The sequence below is a fragment of the Phyllostomus hastatus genome, unplaced genomic scaffold (assembly GCF_019186645.2).
Source record: "Phyllostomus hastatus isolate PE091 unplaced genomic scaffold, TTU_PhHast_1.1 phas_contig_159, whole genome shotgun sequence".
NCBI classification, from domain to species: Eukaryota; Metazoa; Chordata; class Mammalia; order Chiroptera; family Phyllostomidae; genus Phyllostomus; species Phyllostomus hastatus.
The window spans coordinates 5,645,084-5,663,072 of NW_025333640.1; the positions used below are offsets into that span (position 1 = coordinate 5,645,084).

General features: G+C 57.2%; 1 protein-coding gene across 2 annotated transcripts in view; it reads left to right on the forward strand.

The window, feature by feature from the left end:
• SCARA3 (scavenger receptor class A member 3) overlaps positions 1-17,348 on the forward strand; it is a 35,333-nt gene extending 17,985 nt beyond the window's left edge. For both annotated transcript variants that reach the window (XM_045831681.1, XM_045831682.1), the window contains exons 4-6: positions 377-475; positions 1,458-2,501; positions 15,492-17,348. In XM_045831681.1, coding sequence (XP_045687637.1) covers positions 377-475; positions 1,458-2,501; positions 15,492-15,943 — 1,595 coding nt within the window. In that variant the 3' untranslated portion in view covers positions 15,944-17,348. The remainder of the gene's footprint in view (positions 1-376; positions 476-1,457; positions 2,502-15,491) is intronic.
• Positions 17,349-17,989: the final 641 nt, after the last annotated feature.

Consider the following 17,989-nt stretch of genomic DNA (forward strand, 5'->3'; position numbering starts at 1 on the left):
TTATATTTTTTCCCTAATTTTCCCTATTCTATATTGTGGTCAGGTCCTAGTTCTAGGGAAGAGAGTATTTATGTATATAATTATAGGTTAGACATTATAATACATACATACATGTATCTGACAGATATACATACTTAAGGGGGATAATAAACAGATATATCTATCTGTCTATCTATGTTCATAGGCAGATACAGTTACCTAGATACGTATTTTTAAGGGACTTGCTACCACTGGTCATAAGAAGAACTTTCCCTCGCCCCCACTGGGGAGCCCCGTGGAAGCAGGGGGAATGGTTGTGGCTGCAGGAGGACTGATAAAAATGCCTTTCCCTGAGCCAGCACCCTGCCCCAGTTTCTCATCTGTGTTTGCCCTACAGTTTTCAGGAAGGTAGACTCTCTCTCAGAAGACATCTCCCTGGCGCAGGCCATTTATGACAAGAAGCTTGTGTCTGTGCAGGAAAATCTCCAGGGACTTGGTAAGTGTCCAGCGTCCAGATGTGCTGATGACTGTCACGGGGGACTAACGTCACTGAGGTAGGGCGAGGGTCCCCCCGTGCCGTGTGCCCTCCCTGGCATGGGACCTGGAGCAGGCCAGCCTTCCCCAACCTAGGTGTGAGGAAGGACAGCCACGGCTCTCTGCTCCTTGTCCTGCTGGAGAGCCACCTGCTGGAGGAGGGCGGCTGCCCTGGGGCTGGAGTTCTGTGTGCGGTGCAGAGCCTGCAGAGCCTGCATACAGAGCCTGCAGGGTGGGGAGGAAGTCCAAGACCGTTCAATGTACCCCACTGTCCTCAGGTACCTGCAGTTATTTTTAAGGCCTTCCAAAGCTTCTTGCTTGATAAGCCAGCCCTTTTCTCGTCACTGCGTAAAGTGTTCATGGCTTGTGTTACTCTTTATCTCCTGCTGTAATGAGGGACGTTCTCATGCTGACAGCGAGCAGGGAGGAGCCATAGCAGAAGGGGTCAGAGGTGGTCTGTGGCCATGGAAAGAGGAAGCCCTGCTCTGCCACTGTCTCCAGACGCACAGGGACACTTGCCAAGCCAGTTCTCTGTGCCTCATTTCTTATCGGTCACAGCAGAAACACCCCTGCCCTGTTTTCTCCACAATGTTATTGTGAGAGGATCAGATCAGATAACATGTAAAAATATTTGGAGGCATTTTAAAATAAAATGTAAATGGGAGGCTCTTGGCAACCTCCAAAAAGTTAGGAAGTGCTTTCCCAAGAATCTGGTGGCGAGATGGAGAAAATATCCTAGATCCTACCTTGCAGGTCATTTGATAAAAATGATTTTATAGAGATGGCAAGACTCTTCCAGATACAATCCATAGAAGGAGTTAGGACAGGAAGAAAAATCGGAAAGCCATTTGCCACTTCATTCTGCACTGAAACATTGCATTTAAAGAAGCCACCATTGTCCCATGATCCTTTAGCAACTAAAATGGTATTTCTTTCTCCCGAAGATCCGAAAGCCCCAAACAACTGCTCTTTCTGCCACGAGGCTGGGCAGCTGGGGCAAGAGATCAGAAAACTGCAGGAGGAGCTGGAGGGAATTCAGAAGATGCTTCTGGCTCAGGAGGTCCAGCTGGACCAGACCTCTCAGACCCATGAACTGCTCTCCACCACCAGCAGTCAAATCTCCCAGGAGATGGGCAATTGTTCCTTCTCCGTCCACCAGGTCAATCAGACTCTGGGGCTCTTTCTGACCCAGGTGAGAGGCTGGCAGGCCACCACAGCAGGCCTGGACCTCTCTCTGAAGGACCTCACGCAGGAGTGCTATGAAGTCAAAGCTGCAGTGCACCAGATGAACTTCACCGTGGGGCAGACTTCAGAATGGATCCACGGGATTCGCCGGAAGACAGACGAGGAGACCCTGACCCTCCAGAAGATTGTCACTGACTGGCAGAACTATACCCGGCTCTTCGGCAGCCTGCGCACCACGTCAGCCAAGACCGGAGAAGCGGTCAAGAACATCCAGGCCACCCTGGGGACCTCGTCCCAGCGCATCAGCCAGAACTCGGAGAGCATGCACGACCTGATGATGCAGGTCATGGGTCTGCAGCTGCAGCTGGACAATATCTCAACCTTCCTGGACGACCACGAGGAGAACATGCACGACCTGCAGTACCACACTCGCTATGCCCAGAACCGCACGGTGGAGCGGTTCGAGACGCTGGAGGGACGCATGGCCTCTCACGAGATCGAGATTGGCACCATCTTCACCAACATCAATGCCACCGACAGCCACGTGCACAGCATGCTCAAGTACCTGGACGACGTGCGGCTGTCCTGCACGCTCGGCTTCCACACCCACGCCGAGGAGCTCTACTACCTGAACAAGTCCGTCTCCCTCATGCTGGGCACCACAGACCTGCTGCGGGAGCGCTTCAGCCTGCTCAGCGCCCGCCTGGACTTCAACGTCCGCAACCTGTCCATGATCGTGGAGGAGATGAAGGCCGTGGACACGCACCACGGAGAAATCCTGCGCAACGTCACCATCGTACGAGGTGAGAGCGAGATGTGGGCTGGGCCGCCGCAGAGCTCCCAGAGGGCCTGGGTCGCCTTGGCAGACCCAGAAGTGCCTGATTTCAGGCAAAAATCCTAGTGGGATAATCCGATCCTGTAGCAAATGCCTAGGCAACTGGTGGTTTTAATGCACTTGCAAACCTCTTCTGTAAAGGTGTTGTGATTCCTAGCTCGGCCTGTCATACGTATCTAGGTTTTCACACACAGGTTTGTGTGACTGATGCACAGAGAGGAATAGGCAGGCCTTGTCTTGGGAAACTCTGTCTCCTCTTGTTTCCTCCCTTCCCACCCCCTCGCCGGTGCTGGCATCCATGTGCCCTTCAGACGCCCACCGTTCTGGTGCTGCCTTCTCCTGACTCACCCCCCCCCCGCCCCCGCCCGTTAGTCGGCGTTCTCCAGAGAAACACAGCCAATGGGGGAGAGTGTAAGGAACTGGCTCGTAGGATTGTGGAGGCTGGGAGGTCCAAAATCTGCCCGGCTGATGTCCCGGTCCGTCTCCAGAGACGGGAAGCCGCTGCGGAACCAGGGAGGGGTGATGTGTGAGCATGAAGACCGCTGGGTCGGCGGGGTGGGGGGGGCGGAGAGTCCTCTTTCTCGGGGGACCGTCAGCCTGTTGCTCTATTCAGACCCTCAGCCGATCGGACGAGGCCCACTCACACCGGGAAGAGCAACCTGCTTTACTCAGTATTGATTTAAGTGCTAAACTCGTCCTAAATACCCCCACAGACACACCCAGAATAATGTGTGACCGAGATATCTGGCCACCCTGCGGCCCAGTCAAGTTGACACCTGAAGTTAACCATCACAGTCCCACCCCTTCTCAGCCTGGCTCTCCTACACACGCCCTTAAGTCATGCCTAGTCCCCGAATGCAGACAGTGACCAGGCTGTCTTTCCACCTGACGTGCATGACACCGCTCTCGTGGGTACGCCCGAAATCACACTCACCCCGCCTCAGGGGAGGAGGTAGAGTAATTCAGTCACGTCCACCCTTCTCCTTTTTAAATCACTTAGTCTATTACAACTGTCCCAGCTTCTTTTTTCCTTCTGTTCCTGTCCACCCAGCCTACCCCTCTCACCCAACTCTTCGCCTTAATATCTCATAACTTAAATACTATGATATAAAGTTAATGATATTTAAATGCTGTGATATAAATTCAATACACCTTATAATTTATGTTACATGATAAGGGAATAAGAGAGGAAAGAAACAAAGATATTGCATGCATTACATATATTCCTATATTAACAACACGATAAGGAAGAAATGCTCTTGGCAACTGCAGCCCTCGTTTCTGTAACGGGTCACACGTTCACAGCTGGCGTGTATAACTAACTCCCTCCTCCACCACCCGCTCCATGTTCCCCTTGTCCTCAGCAAGCCCTCGGCCGGCCGTGACTCCCGGGTGACCCAAACCTTCATTCTCCAAGGCCCATTAGCAGTCCTGCCTGGACTGGGTGGTCGTAGTTTCCCGGCGACCTTAATCGCAGGGATGGAGCTGCTAAGAGACGTCCTGAGCAACCTCCTGTACCCCAGACACACAGCTCCTGTGGGGCAGCCATCCAGCCTCCCCTCGGGAGTCAGGCCCGTCACCCGAGCAGCCCAGCGACTTCTTTACCTGTCACTTCTGCGGCATGAGGAGCCCAGGGTGCCTGGGCGGCCGTCTCAACTTCCCATTCAACGGAATTGTTGTTGTGTCTCCTGGCAGAAGCATCCCTCCCTTTGGAACCAAGGTCTCCAAGCCAGCAGAGTGTAAGGTTGTAGGGACAAGAAGTGAGAATGTTGCCCGTGGGTCACTCAGGAAAGCAGTAGGAGGTACCACTCCTGTTTCCGCCCCGGCCCCTGGACCTGTGAGTCTGGCTGTGAGAGAAACAGCAACACAGGTTGGACACAACTCAGCATACACAGCCCTGAAAGCGCCAGCCCCCTAACCGGCACCCTACCTGAGTCTTCAAAAGGTCGTTCCGCGGTTCACCAAGCCAGCTGCCTCGAGATGATGGGAAACATGGAAACGCCAGAGAATGCCACGATCAGGGGCCCGTTGTCACACGACAGTTGCTGTGAAGTGAGTTTCTTGATCAGAAGCCGTGCTGTGTGCAATGCCAGGATGGCAGGTAACACATTCTGTGAGCACAGGGATGCCACAGTCGGCAGACACATTGCACGCAGGGAAGGCATATCCACATGCAGAGCAAGTGCCTCTTCCATTAAGAACAAAACACACCCCCTTCCAGGAGGGAAGTCGTCCAGCGTAACCAACCTGCCACCAGGCAACTGGCGGGTCCCCCTGGGGAATGGTGCCATGTCGGGGGTCCACTGTTGGTCCCGTCCGTTGACAGGTCCCGTCTGCTGACAGGTCGGGGTCCCCGCACGGTCAGCCTTGGTGACTGGACATCTGTGTTGCTACAACCGAGAATGACCTCCAGCCCTGTCACCGTGGCCACTTTGTTCCTGAGCCCACAGGTGCTGGCGGGGGGCTGGGGGAAGAGGCGGACTAGAACCCTCAGATGAGGCTGTCCGACCCTCCTGATGACTAAAATCCTCCTCTGCTGAGGTCGGTCACCCTTTGATGAGCATTCACATTGAACACAAATCTTCAAGTGTTTTTGCCCATTCAAAGAGATCTATTCACATACCTCTTCCCCAGATATCATTTCAACCAGTTGTCCAGTTGTGTTCCTTCCGATCCCTGACCATCCAGCCAAATCACTGGCCACAGACTAGGAACTGATCTACAGTAGGGCCTCACTTAATGTTGTCGATAGGTTTCTGGAAACGGCAACTTTGAACAAAATGATGTATAATGAAACCATTTTTCCTACAAGCTAATTGATATAAACAAGAGCTAAGTTCCCGCAGCATATTTCTGGTCACAAAAGCATCACCAAACTTCTAAATGAAGACCCAAAACATTTCTAATATTAAACGCTGAAGTAAATGTGAGCTCTACATACATTTGAGAAACACAAATAAAATCAAGTAAGAAAATGATCAGTCCAGGCCTGCTGAGTCCAGTCCAGGATTTCCGGTGGCCGGAGCCTCCCCCTGAGGCTCTGGGAGTGAAGTGGGACCCCACCCTGGACAGAACCCGCTTCCACAGCAGAACCACCCACACCCCCACACCCACGCGGACTGGGACCACGTGGAGACGCCAGTCACCTACCGTGCACGCCTTCAGGGCGTGGGAGGAACCCGGGGCCCCCGGAGGAAGTCCACGCAGACCCGGGCAGAACGTGCCCACCCCACACGGACAGTGGCCCTGGCCGGGACCTGACTTTTTCTCTCTCGTCAACATTATAACAAAACTACGTGAACCAAGAGCCTGTCTAACCATTCCTCCTTCCAAGCAGACAGAACAGTCAGGTTCACGACCAAAAGTCCTGACCCTGGAGGATGTCCCTTCCCGCTGTCCTTCAGGGGTGTCCCAGAGCGGGGCTGCGGGGCTGCGGAGGTCCGCTTTGGGTGACGCCTGCACGTTGTGCAGAATCTGGACCGGGTCATCCCCCACCACCCCGCCATCTGCTGATCCCAGGGCTCTCCCCATGACGCCACTGAGCGAAGGCAGTGGCACAGGAGTGGGGGCCACGGACAGTCGGGCCACTTCTTCACACGACTTGCTTCTGTGCCTTCAGGGCCTGCTCTACCCCCGTCGCCTGCGTGCATTGTCTGTCTGGATGGACTGCGTCTCTGCACGCCCAGCTTTAGGGTCAGGTGACACCCAGGTCACCACGGGCAGCTCAGGTCGACGGTGATGTGGCCCACGGCTGAGCACTCAGTCTCTCCCCAGGCCCAGCAGCAGGCGAGAACTATTTCTCAAAAGGAGAGCAGCCATCTGCAGAGGGTAACGGTGCTTTGCCCCAGATCTCAAGGGCCTGCACGGCAGTTTGCTTGTAGGGACCTGCCAAAGGCTTCAAACAGCACCGCTGTCTGCCACGGCCACTTCAAGCACAGACGCACCTGCTGGGTCGGATGACCCAAGTGGCAGGCCGGCTTGTGGGGCGGCCGGACCCGCTGCAGAGCCTGCTGTTGTCCTGGGCCCCACCCAAGGCCAGCAGCTTCCTGGGTCCCTCAGCGAATGGGCCGGAGTCTGACACCCGCATGCGGAAAATGCTGCCTCCCAAACCCGAAGGGGCCCACTGGGTGTGGTGCCTGCTTTTTGATTGCAGGAGAGGCCCGATGCAACCTTTATTCCTCGATTTTGGAGGGGTCTCTGAATACGCCCCCTCCAAGGGGCCCCTGGGGATTCTACCGATGTGGCAGGACCCTGAAACCTGTCAGGTTTGTTCCCCACCCTCTGACACGTCCGTGTCTTACAAACAGAGCAGAACCAGAGCGAGGGGCTGTTTGCGTGCCCACGCGGTGCACTCAGCATGATGCCGTCAGTGTGACGGAGCGGTGCGGTGTCTGGGGGAGGAGAGGAGAACAAGGCCCCTGTGATCTCATCATGACAGAGGCCTGCAGCGATGGTCAGTTGTCCTGAGAGGTCGGCGGACGGTGAGGGGCCGTGCCGGCAGAGAGCGCACTGCTCCCGGTGGGCCTTGCGGGCAAGGATGAAAGGAGCAAAAGGGCATCAGTTAAAAGTAACTGAGCACCAGGGGACATGGTCATTTGCTCAAGCCGTGAAGCCGCCCCTGGCACAGCAGCTGCAGTGCGGCTCACTGCCGGGTGAAGCTCCAGAAACCCTCTGTGGTCCTCAGAGCCCCGTCACTCTCCGGCCCAGGCCAGAGAGGAGAGGTGGGTGGGTCACTGCGCCTCTGTGTCGTCAGGTCCCAATGGTGGCACTGAGCTCTGCGGCCCCGCCCGGAACGTGCTGTCACTTTCGTTCACCGGTCTCCTGGGTGGGGGCGGTTCGGCCTCCCCCATGGCCTTTCCCACATAACATCCCTCCTGCCGCCAGCCAGGGGACCAGTGTGGGGATTCTGCCAGCTGCTCGGCATGTCTGTCCCAGTTACACGAGGTGCAGAACGGGGGGAGTCACCCAGGGTGACAGTGGGGACTCACGGGCCACTGTCAGATGGACTTGAGGCCATGCTCCACAGTCACCTGATCTCCGTGACCCCTACCCTGCCTGGGGGCACAGTGACGGTGGATGTCCCGGGGTCAGTGTCAGCTCAGGGCCGGGGTCCAGCAGCCCCCCAAGGCTGATTATTTCCTCTTCCCCAACTCGGTGACCCCGGGGACTGGCTGGAGGTCCCTTTAGGGAAGGCTGGAGGAAGAGTCGCCGTGTGAATATTTGGTGGTGTCTCGGTCCCTTCAGTGACCACAGCCAATTTGCCTCTGGTGGCTGAGTGCCATCACCTGTCCCTACCCCCGGGGACCCACTTACCCCACTGCACTCAGTTTCCGAATTCAGTGCCTGCCGCTCCCACCGCGAGGTCTGGCCCGCAGAGAAGAGCGATCCCGGCTCCCCCAGGACGCTGGGTCCCCCCCTCGCAAATTCATGCCCTCACAGCCGTGTCTTCCCAGGGTGGGCGACTCGGTCTCGAACGACAAACCCACTCCGACATTCCAATCCCCCCCCCCCGAAGTGTTTGAAGCCCTTCCTCTCCCTACACCAGCCCCACGAGGCACAGATTTCTCACTCGCTCTCCGTGGGTCTCCTGCAGGCCCCTGTGTCGGCCCGCCCACCACCAAACCGTCAGAGCCCTTCCCGGCTCCCCAGGAGGCACCTTCAGATGCGTATCACCTTCCCTTTCTTTGCGTGTGTCTGTCTCTGGATCCAAATTTCCCCTTTTCATGAAAACACCAGCCGTATGGGATGAGGGGCCACCCTAACCACTGCATTTAAACGCAATTACCTCCAAAGACCCAATTTCCAAGAAAGGTCGTCTTCAGAGGTGCTGTGGGTTCGTGCTTCGGCATGTGAATTTTGAGGGGACCCAATTCAGCCCTGAACAAACACCATTACTTTTTCATTCTAGTCCTTCACAGCAAGAGTGCCAACAGTTTTTCTCCTGGAAATGGCCCCAAAGACTCCTAATCAGAATTCCCTCTCATGAGGAATTGGTGTGGCTGTAACCGGATCCCCCAGACCCTTCCCCCAGGACATGTATGTCTGTGGGAAGAATGTTCAACCTAAAACCAGAGCAGCTCTCGGCTCTGGAGATTAGGATAAGTAGCCATGCAGATCTGGCCATTCCGGAGCGTGTAGTTGACATTTGTGGCGGGGGTGGGGGTGTGTGTGCCGCATATCTGGGCCCAGTCACACACACCAGGGAGCTCCAGGAGGAATGAGGGAGGCCCCCGCTCCCCCAGGCAGCTCTGTTCTCTCTGCAGAGCCCAGACTTACACCCCACTTCTCTTGTTCTCCGGTTCTGTTTATGCACTTAGTATCCAACCTGTGCTGCCTCCATTTTTGCATCATTGAGCATTTCTACCGCCACTAGGGATAATTTCTTCTTTAATCTAGATTGGAGGTTTGAAGGAGCTCATGCGAGAGCAGATTTTGTTTGCCTATTGTCATATTTTTTGTAACAAAAGCAGTTACTGAGTATTTCCTTGGCAACTGAACTCTTCCCACAGAATTCCCCTAGAACGTGGATCGGTGGGAAGTCCAGAACACAGTGTTGCAATCCAGGCACTAGTAGATAGCTCTTTTGGTTCATCTTCTAGGAATTTGCATCTTTGTTGCAGTCAAGCTAAGAACAAAGGCAGTAGAGAGCTTTCCCAGGACAGACAAAGCCTGTTCACATACTTTGTTTCATTGTGGCTTTGAGGCAGCTTTGTACCATGGACAAGGCGCTGGTGCTTTTACTTTACAGAGAGGTGACCTGAGACTGGGAAAGGGTAAGGAATGGGCTCAAGGTCACACAGTAGTTTAAAACCCTGACCCCTTGCCATGGCTCTGAGAGGCACACGCCTAGTGCCCAGGCAGAAGAGGAGACCCTCAGAGCATGAGCTTGCGAATACCCAAACGGCGTTTCTGCTCGGTCCCGTTTAGGGAGGTGGAAGGTGTGGGGCAGAGAGTGGAGGAGGAGGGGGAGATGGGAGACCAGAAGTGTTGGCAGGGGAGCTGCTCCAGCACCTCACGCTAAGTATAACCTCACCCTAGTCGTGGGAGGTCACGTCTGCTGGGGTCCCGGTTACAGCAGCGTTCTCACCCAGGGAGGGACCTCATATTCGCTGCAGGGTGTGGTGGGACACCTGTTTGAGCTGCTTCTGCCTCTTAGTTCAGCCTCTGCCCGTTTGCTTATAGTTCTTACTAGTCAACATTCCTCTTGGTTATTAAGTCGCCACATGTAAAATGACTCATATCTGAAAGAAAATTCTAAGGACAAAATGTCCCTGCCTTCCCACAGAACTTGTCACTCACTCCGTAATGCAGACCTAGGTGCCAACAGGCTCTGGCAGGGGGTCTCCCGGTGGCTGGAGCCGAGCTGCTCTCCAGGCCAAAATAAAGACAGTGGGGACAGCCATGGCCGCGGCCAGAGAGGAAGGTGCCAGGTGCCGATGGCAGGGCCAGGCTCTCAAACTGTGGGGCACAGGAGCCTGGCTTGTAACTTGCTCTGGGTCTTTAGGAGAATCACTTACTCTTCCTGAGCCTCTGCTGTTTGTTTGTCTGTTTTCATCTATAAATGAAGGGCTAAGACCAGCTGTTCTCAGACCTCTTCCAGCTCTGTGATGCATTCTGAACCTCCATTGGCTCAGCAGAAAGCCTGTGGTATTTCCACAGTGTTTGTGCCTCTCAGACTGCTTCTCTCTTCCTACCCTGTAGGGTGATTTCTGTGTCTGTGCTAGACAGGGTTTTTGGGGATCGGGAACTGGAGACGGGAAACCACCTATATCAATATCACTGCTTATTAGGCCAATGACCTTGGACAAAGCTCTTGGTTACTTTCAACTCAGTTTCCTCATCCACAAATTAAATACCTGTATCCTGTGGGGTAGTTGTATCAATGTGAACACGTTTGTGTAAAATATATAAGGTGTCCTAACGGAAGGGATGAGTCTGACTGTGATTGGCTTGACGGCGGGCTCCTTGCCTCCCCGCTCAGGCACCCAGCGGCGTGGCGTGCCCGGCCCTGGGAAGGCGCTCGGGAAACGTTTGTGTGTTCGGTGAACGCACACAGGGTGGCACGAATAGAGGGCGGAAGCCGAGGGTGGGTGAGAAGGGCGAGGTGCAGAGGGATTAAATTTGCAATCTTGTTCCATAGGCACTGCCCTCCATCCTTCTCCCACACCCAAAGGGTTTAGGGGGTCACATGTTAAAAAGGGGGAACGGAGAATGTTGCAGCATTTTGTTGTTCACGGCAGAGGAGCCACTGGGGAGGGGGCAGTGGGGAACGTGCCGGCAGGGGGGGCTTGCTTGTTGCTGAGCGGCACAGGGGGTTGATGGGAAGGAGGACCGTGTAAGCTTCGGTGGGTGCCTTCGGGGGACCTGACCCTGACCTTTGGCCGATTTCTGATACAGACTTACTTCTAGGGCATGGTCCTGGAGGGCCCTACCATGTTGCCGGCCTTGAACTCCCACCGGCCCACAGGACTGAATAAATGGAGCTGAATGCTCTGCTCGGCTTCTCGGCCCGGTGGTTCTTCGGTTCTTCGAGCAAATGCACTCATCGTTGTTTCCTTTTCTTCTCTGGTCCTGAATCTCAGCCCGGAGCGCGGGCAGCCTGAGCTGCAGCCCCACCGAAGCTGCTGAAAGCCCTACTCAGCTTCTCAGCCGACAGCTGCAGCCTTCCGTCGGGCCTCCCAGCCTCTCGGCCGAAGCCCGTTACTAATCAACAAACTCGGGGCTTAGTTCAGTGGGTCTCCCTTCCCCCTGGGATTTTTGGTCTGTGAACTCTCTCCAAAGCCTGCACAAAGCTGTCCTGGTATTTTTATCTAATGATTCCGGTTGCACTTGGTGGGAGGTTGAGTCTGTTACAAACTAGGCCATTAGAGGCAGAAGTGGAAGCCCACTGGTGTTTTTTTTTTTTTCAGCGCTCCTCAGGTGACAAAAGCCGGGGTTGAGCATTCCATACCCAGGCCACTGTTCTCAGAGAACAGAGGGACAGAGCCTTACCCAGCCACCCAGCGTGCTGATAGGAGAGCTGGGACTGCAGCCCGAGGCCCCTGAGCTCCAGGGCGGCGTGCCTTTCCTGGCACCAGGCCGGTTCCCCGAGAGGCACCCCTTGCGCCTCCATGTCCCTCTGCCCTTGTAAGCTGGCGGTTTCTCTGGCCCCTCCTGCCGAGCACCTTCCCAGCCCCTCTCTGCTCCCAGTGCAGACGGGCCAGACCACCTATCTGTCCCAGACATGCAGTCAGCTGTGGCTGTGCCCTAATGGGCCAGGATGGCCTAATTACAGCCTCTGGCTTCCTGCTAATGACGGGCCTCCCCGGGACGCCAGGGTGCTCTGCTCCCGCCCCCAGCTGCACTGCTCAGCCTCTGCTGCGCCCCTCGCCCCCTGGGCCTGAAGTGCCGCCCGCTGCTCAGAGCAGAGCAGCACTCAGGCCTCCCGTCCTTCGCCCTTCGGCTCTGCTGATACCAAGACCTCATTCCCGGCCACGTCAGGAGTGCCCTGTCCTGGAGAGTGTGTTGGTCAGCCTGCGTCCACATGCCTTCCGCCAACTGTGCTAACCACTGAGCTACGGTTGTTGACTTCCTTCTGGCCAGACCCAGGTCCTGCCCCCTCTCCACTCTCTGACCGCATGATTCATGGCTGGTCCAGGAGGGACAGGCGGAGGCGGGGCTCACCTAAGTAACACAGTCCTTCTGGTTACCCCTTCCCCTCCCTGGGGGAACCCTCCTCCTCCTCTGGGCAGCACCAGGGCAGGAGGGTGGGGCGGTTAGGGGAAGGGCCAGGAGCCCCAGCCACAGTGTGACCAGGAGCACAGGCAGCAGGGTAGGGAGAAAGAAGACGGGTTTCAGAGCTTCTCAGGCCTGGGTTTGAATCCTGCTTCTGCCCCTTACTGGTTGGTGATCTTGGGCAAGTTGCCACTCTTTGCTCCATGGTTTCTCATCTGTAAGGTGGGGCTGTGATCTGTATACAGTGCTGGGGGCATCGGAGAGGCCAGTGTACAAACGTTCACTGTTCTCATCACCCTGCCCCTCTCCGAGAGCAGGCAGGTCACGGAGAGGTTGGAGAGTGAAGCCGGGGCTGAATAGGGCAGGGCGGCTGGGGGGTGCACTGCCCGGTGCAGGCCCCACCCACCGGCCTGAGACATAGGCAGCAAGGACGTCTGCAACCGGGGCACCTGTCCGTAGCCTCAGGTGAAGCTGCCCCACTTGATGTGCTCCAGGCTGCTTCCTGGGACCCCCATCTGGGTTCTCAGAGATGGGTCAGCGGCTGCAGCCGTGGTGCGTGCATGGAGAGGGAAGTCACCCCTTCCTCATTGTCCTTCCACTCACGCTGGGGGCTGCAGCTCCTGGGAAAATGAGGTGGAGTTGTGACCCAGGCTTCTGCACAAACATTTACCCAGGGCACCTGGGCACCCGGCCTTCCCCATCCAGAGAAGATACGAGAGCTTCTCTAGAGAGGGGAGCTGGGGGCCTGGTGGGGAGGAGTGAGAGGACATAAAACCCTTAGAAGTCCTGTGTCTGGCTTCTGCGCCTTTCAGGGGCCAGGGAGGAGCGGCTGTGGACTGAAAACAGTGGAATGGAACGGAACCGGTGAGGGTGAGGGGAGGGGAGGGTCTCCAGTTGGACCTGGCGCCGGGCAGGGCATCCTTGTGGGACGGAAACTTCTCAGGCTCTTCCCGAGGCGAGGCTAGAGATGGAGGTTGTGGACCATTCGTCTGGAGGACAAGAGCAGAGTCCACAGAAGTGGCTGTAAGGAGAGGGAGTGAAGAACTGGGGGGCTGGGGCGAGCCCGGGAGCCAGGCCCTAGAGCGGGCAGAGCATGAGCCTAAAGGCGCCGGCCAACGAGCAGGGACCGAGGAGCCATGGGGCCGAGGAGCTGGTGTGACTCACTTTTATAGGTGAGGGCGTGAGCTCAGGATGTCCCCGCATGGCCTCCCGACTCTCGTTGGCCACACAGCCTCCAGGGCTGCGTCCGCTCTGAACGCTCTGCTTGCCCAGCCTCAGCTGGCCCAGGTGCCAAGAGCAGAGTTGGGGTGAAGACAGGGCGGTGGCTTTGCCAGTTCCCAGACTGTCCTGCCAGGCTGGGTGGGAGGGCGGTCCCTGCTCAAGCATCTCCCTGTGCCCCTGTTGTTCTGTGTTGTTCTGGCTGCCTCGCTGGGGTGGGGGTGGGGCTTGCTCTGGACCAGAGGGCAGGTCCTGCCTTCAGCCGCTCCCTGGCCAGGGCAGTGCTCACCCCTGCCTCCAGCCAGCCTGCTGCTGGCAGGCCACGAGAGCTGAGCCCACGCAGGGCCACATCCCCGCTGTGCGTGGGAGGCGGGCATTGCAGGCGGTGCAGGGAACGGCTGGAAGGTTTTCCTTGGCCCTGGTGGGGCTGACTCGCTCTAGGTTCTTGTTTCCAGTTTAGATGGCAATAGAGGACGATATTCACGGACACTTTGTGCTACTCCGACACACTCTGGGAAGGAGACAGGAGGGGACCAGCCGGCGTGGGGAGCGTGGGGGAGGGCGGGTTGGTGGCAGCAGCGTCAGCCAGGGAAGGAGCCCTGACACGGAGCTGGACCGCAGCCAGCGGGAGGGCTCCCAGCCCCTGGCATACAGGATCCCTTCTCTCTGAGAGGCCACCTGGGTTCTGGCTTCCCCTCGGGGACCTCTGGGGATATCGCTTCGCCTCTCTGGGCTTTGGTTGCCTCCTCTGTGAAGTGAAGGAGTTGGACTGGCTCCTGCCCAGCTCAAGAACTCTAGCGCTCTCTTCGCCAGGGGATGATGTAACAGCAGAGTTCCCAAAGAGAGCTGACTGTGGGCACTGGACTCTCTCTTCCAGGCCAGCCCTGGGGTCCACGGCTCCCCCCGCGCTTCTACGCCGAGGCTGCTGAAGAAAGCCAGGCTGAGCCCTGGCCTCAGAGGGTGAACGCCGTCCTCCACACTGCTGTCCCTATCACTAGGCCAGGCAGCCCTCTTTCCTCTGCCCCGAGCACTCCGGCGTGCCTTGGGCAAAGGGATGGCCACCCTCCGCTTCATGTGCTCAGGGTCGGCACAGCTCTGAGAGACGGTAACTTGCAGGCCTGTGCAGCTAGAAGGATATTAAGGTCCTCTGAGCCCTGGCTCGGGCACTAGACTGGGCTCTTCAAGGAAGGGCCATGTCTTCGTCTTGGCGTTTCCCCCAGGCCCCAGGCCAGAGCTGGGTGGGAGCAAGGGTTCACAGCTGTTTGGTGAATCATCCCCTCCAAGCGTATACTGAGCTCTCCCTGCCGTGTGCCAGCCTCCCGGCCCAGGATGGAGGATGTAAGCCCAGGCCCTCACTCTCTTTCTGGGGTTCCACAGTCCAGCAAGACCCACCAGATAGGCTCCAAGGGTTTGCCTTCTCTGTCCTGTGGCTTCTCTCTCGACATGCCAACTAAAGTATTCAGGAAGCAGTAGCCCCAAGAGCTCCAGGAAGAGGCTGGAGTAGTCAGGGTATGCTTCCTGGAGGAGCTGTCCTTTTTCTGGACACTGGCTGCTTACAGTGGGAGGCATCTGCTTCTCATGCTTCACATATTGGCCTTGTCCTCCATAACCCCTGGCTTCATTCCTGGTCCCAGACCCTAACAGGTAATACTCGAAGCCTGGCCTTGGGATTGGGGTGTGGGGTGTGGCAGGGGCGAGTGCAGGAACGAGGACCACGAGGCGGTGTAGAAGGCCAGGCCAGCCTCCGGAGCAGGGCAGCTGTCGGTCCCCAACTTGAGTGCACGTGGGGAGCTATGGACAAGCGCTGGAGTAGGACAAAGGGTGCCCGCCGTGCACCAGGCCTCATGCTGGGCACTTGCACGCATTATCTCAGAATTCACGGGTATTCTCATCCCTTCCTCACAGACGGTAGAGCCAACTCAGAGAGGTCGAGTCGCAGGCCTCGTGCACTGCACCAACTTCCCGAGAAAACCTTGGAGACCTGCGCCTCCTGGACTGACCTCTCCCCTCTTCTCTCTACCCCTAGGTGCCCCTGGCCCTCCAGGACCAAGAGGACTCAAGGGAGATGTGGGCGTGAAAGGGCCTGTTGGTGGCCGAGGACCAAAAGGAGACCCTGGCAGCTTGGGCCCCCCGGGCCCCCAGGGCCCCCAGGGCCAGCCCGGGGAAATAGGACCTGTGGGGGAAAGGGGGCCGGTTGGCTTGCGAGGTTTCCCAGGCCTCAAAGGCTCGAAGGGCAGTTTTGGAACCGGAGGCCCGAGGGGACAGCCAGGCCCCAAAGGGGATGTGGGACCCCCAGGGCCAGAGGGGCCCCCAGGGTCTCCGGGACCAGAGGGGCCTCAGGGAAAACCAGGGATTGCTGGGAAGACAGGTTCACCAGGCCAGCGGGGGCCCACGGGACCTAAGGGTGAGCCAGGGATCCAGGGTCCCCCTGGCCTTCCTGGGCCCCCAGGCCCACCAGGAAGCCAGATCCGCTACTGAGGAGGGTCCCCAGTTCCAGACACTGCCACATAGAATGCCAGGAAGGGGGCTCAGGGCAGAGCGAGCCCCCAGAAAGCCTCATCTACAGGCAACTGTGCTCCTTTGATCCCGAAGGGGGTGGTCCCCAGGCCTGCCCCTGCACCCTTGGGCTCCCTAGTAGTGACTACACCATGGAAAACAGCCCCTCACACACACACACACACACACACACACACACACACATACACTGTGCACACACATGTGCACGCACACACACACAGTTCCCTGCTGGCCAGGGGGGCCAGCTGGGTGTCCCTGGCTGGACGGGAGGAGAGGGCAGAAGGCCTCCGTCTCCTGTGACTGAGCCAGCCAGGGAGGCGGCTACCTCGGGAGGGGGTCTGGAATCTATCCCTGAGTGGGTGACCAATGTCAGCCCTTCCAGCATCTCCACACCCATCCTGGCCCGTAGTTTCCTGGGGCTCCCCGTGGTTGAAAAGACCCAGGGAAACCTTTACAGGAGATTATGGTGCCAACCCTGGGGCCAAGGAGCACTGGCAGCCCACAGACCCTCCCCCTAACTGTGGGAGCAGAGTCCGGGGGGCCGCCCTGTCTCGCAGAGGACAGAGGAGTCCACTGCGGCCGGCACTCTCTGGCCCTGCGCACTGGGTCCCCAGGAGTTCAGCAGTTTCTTCCACATCTCCAGAAAATTCCTTGCTTCATCCTTGCAAGGAATTCCAGAAGAAATCTAAGCAGGAGTTTCATCTGTGCGGGGACACTCGCCAGGCTTGGGAGCATTCTGCCAGAGTGGCGCCCAGCCCGTGGATGGTGGGGGAGGGGTGGCGAAGGCTGTGGTCACTGGGCTGCCCAGAAATCTGTCCCCGTTGCTGTCTGTTCCTGGGGTGGGCCCTTCTGTGGTGGCTGGGGGCGGATGGACCCCTGATGACAGGACAGCTCTCCCTTCCACACCCAGCTCTCCACTGCCCAGTGACCTCACCACGCCCCCGCCCCGTGCCCCAGGATGGCCCACGACCTCTCTATGAGAAACACACCTGAACGAGGAGGGACCAGCCTGAGCGTCCACAAGAGGCTTCATTTGGACGTCACCCCTCGCTCACCTCTGACTCGCTGTACGCCCTGGCAGAGAGGAGTGCCGGGAAGTCCCCCACAGGCTCAGCGCATGGTGAAGCGGCCCTGCCTTCGTGTTCCAGCAGAGCCCGCCCGCCCCTGGTGTGGGCGTGGAGCTGTCTCCTCCCAGCCTGACTCAGAGACTAGCCCCCTCTCCCTTCCGACTGCCTTGACGCCACCTCCCCACTTGCAAGAGATGTGCAACTGGTTTGCACACCCGCCTGTCCCACTGTCATTTAATTCTGTCTATGTATGATATTGGCAACATAGCATTACAGACTCAGTAAAGAGTTGTTTCCAAGAGGGGTGTCTTCTGGTCCTTTCTGCTCGACTGGGGGTGTGGTGCCTTTGAGGGCTCATCTCTCTTCTCTTAGTGGCTTCGATCTCTCTTCTCTGCTACTCTTGTCTCCTTTCTCTTAACCAGCATCCTCTGTTTGCCCAAGACGCAGCATAATGGGGCTGCTGCTCACCACCAGAGGACTCAGCCCACCATTTCTGCTTCCCAGCGCTAGGAGAGCAATCCTAGATGGCTAACCCCTCGGGTCGGGGCTCTACACTTGGTCCAATGGGCTGTGGCCACAGAAGCAGAGGCAGAGGGGCCATGTGGTAGAATTAGAGGCTAGAGCAAGAGTAAACATGAGCAAAGCTGTGCATGAAATCTGCAACTGGCAACATAGGATCAGGAGAGTAACACCAGCCACAATTATAGACACCAACGGGAGAGCGTCTGTGCCACAGAACACCGTTCTCAGCGCTGTACGTACATTAACTCATTAAATCCTCACCACAGTGTACGATGTAGCTGGTATATCTACATAGCTACATATCTCCATACATCCATGGCAGTCTGTCTGTCTGTCTGTCTCTGCATGTACTATTATTATTCCCATTTTGCCAATAGGGAAACTGAGGCTTGGAAAGATTACTTAACTTCCCGCCGTC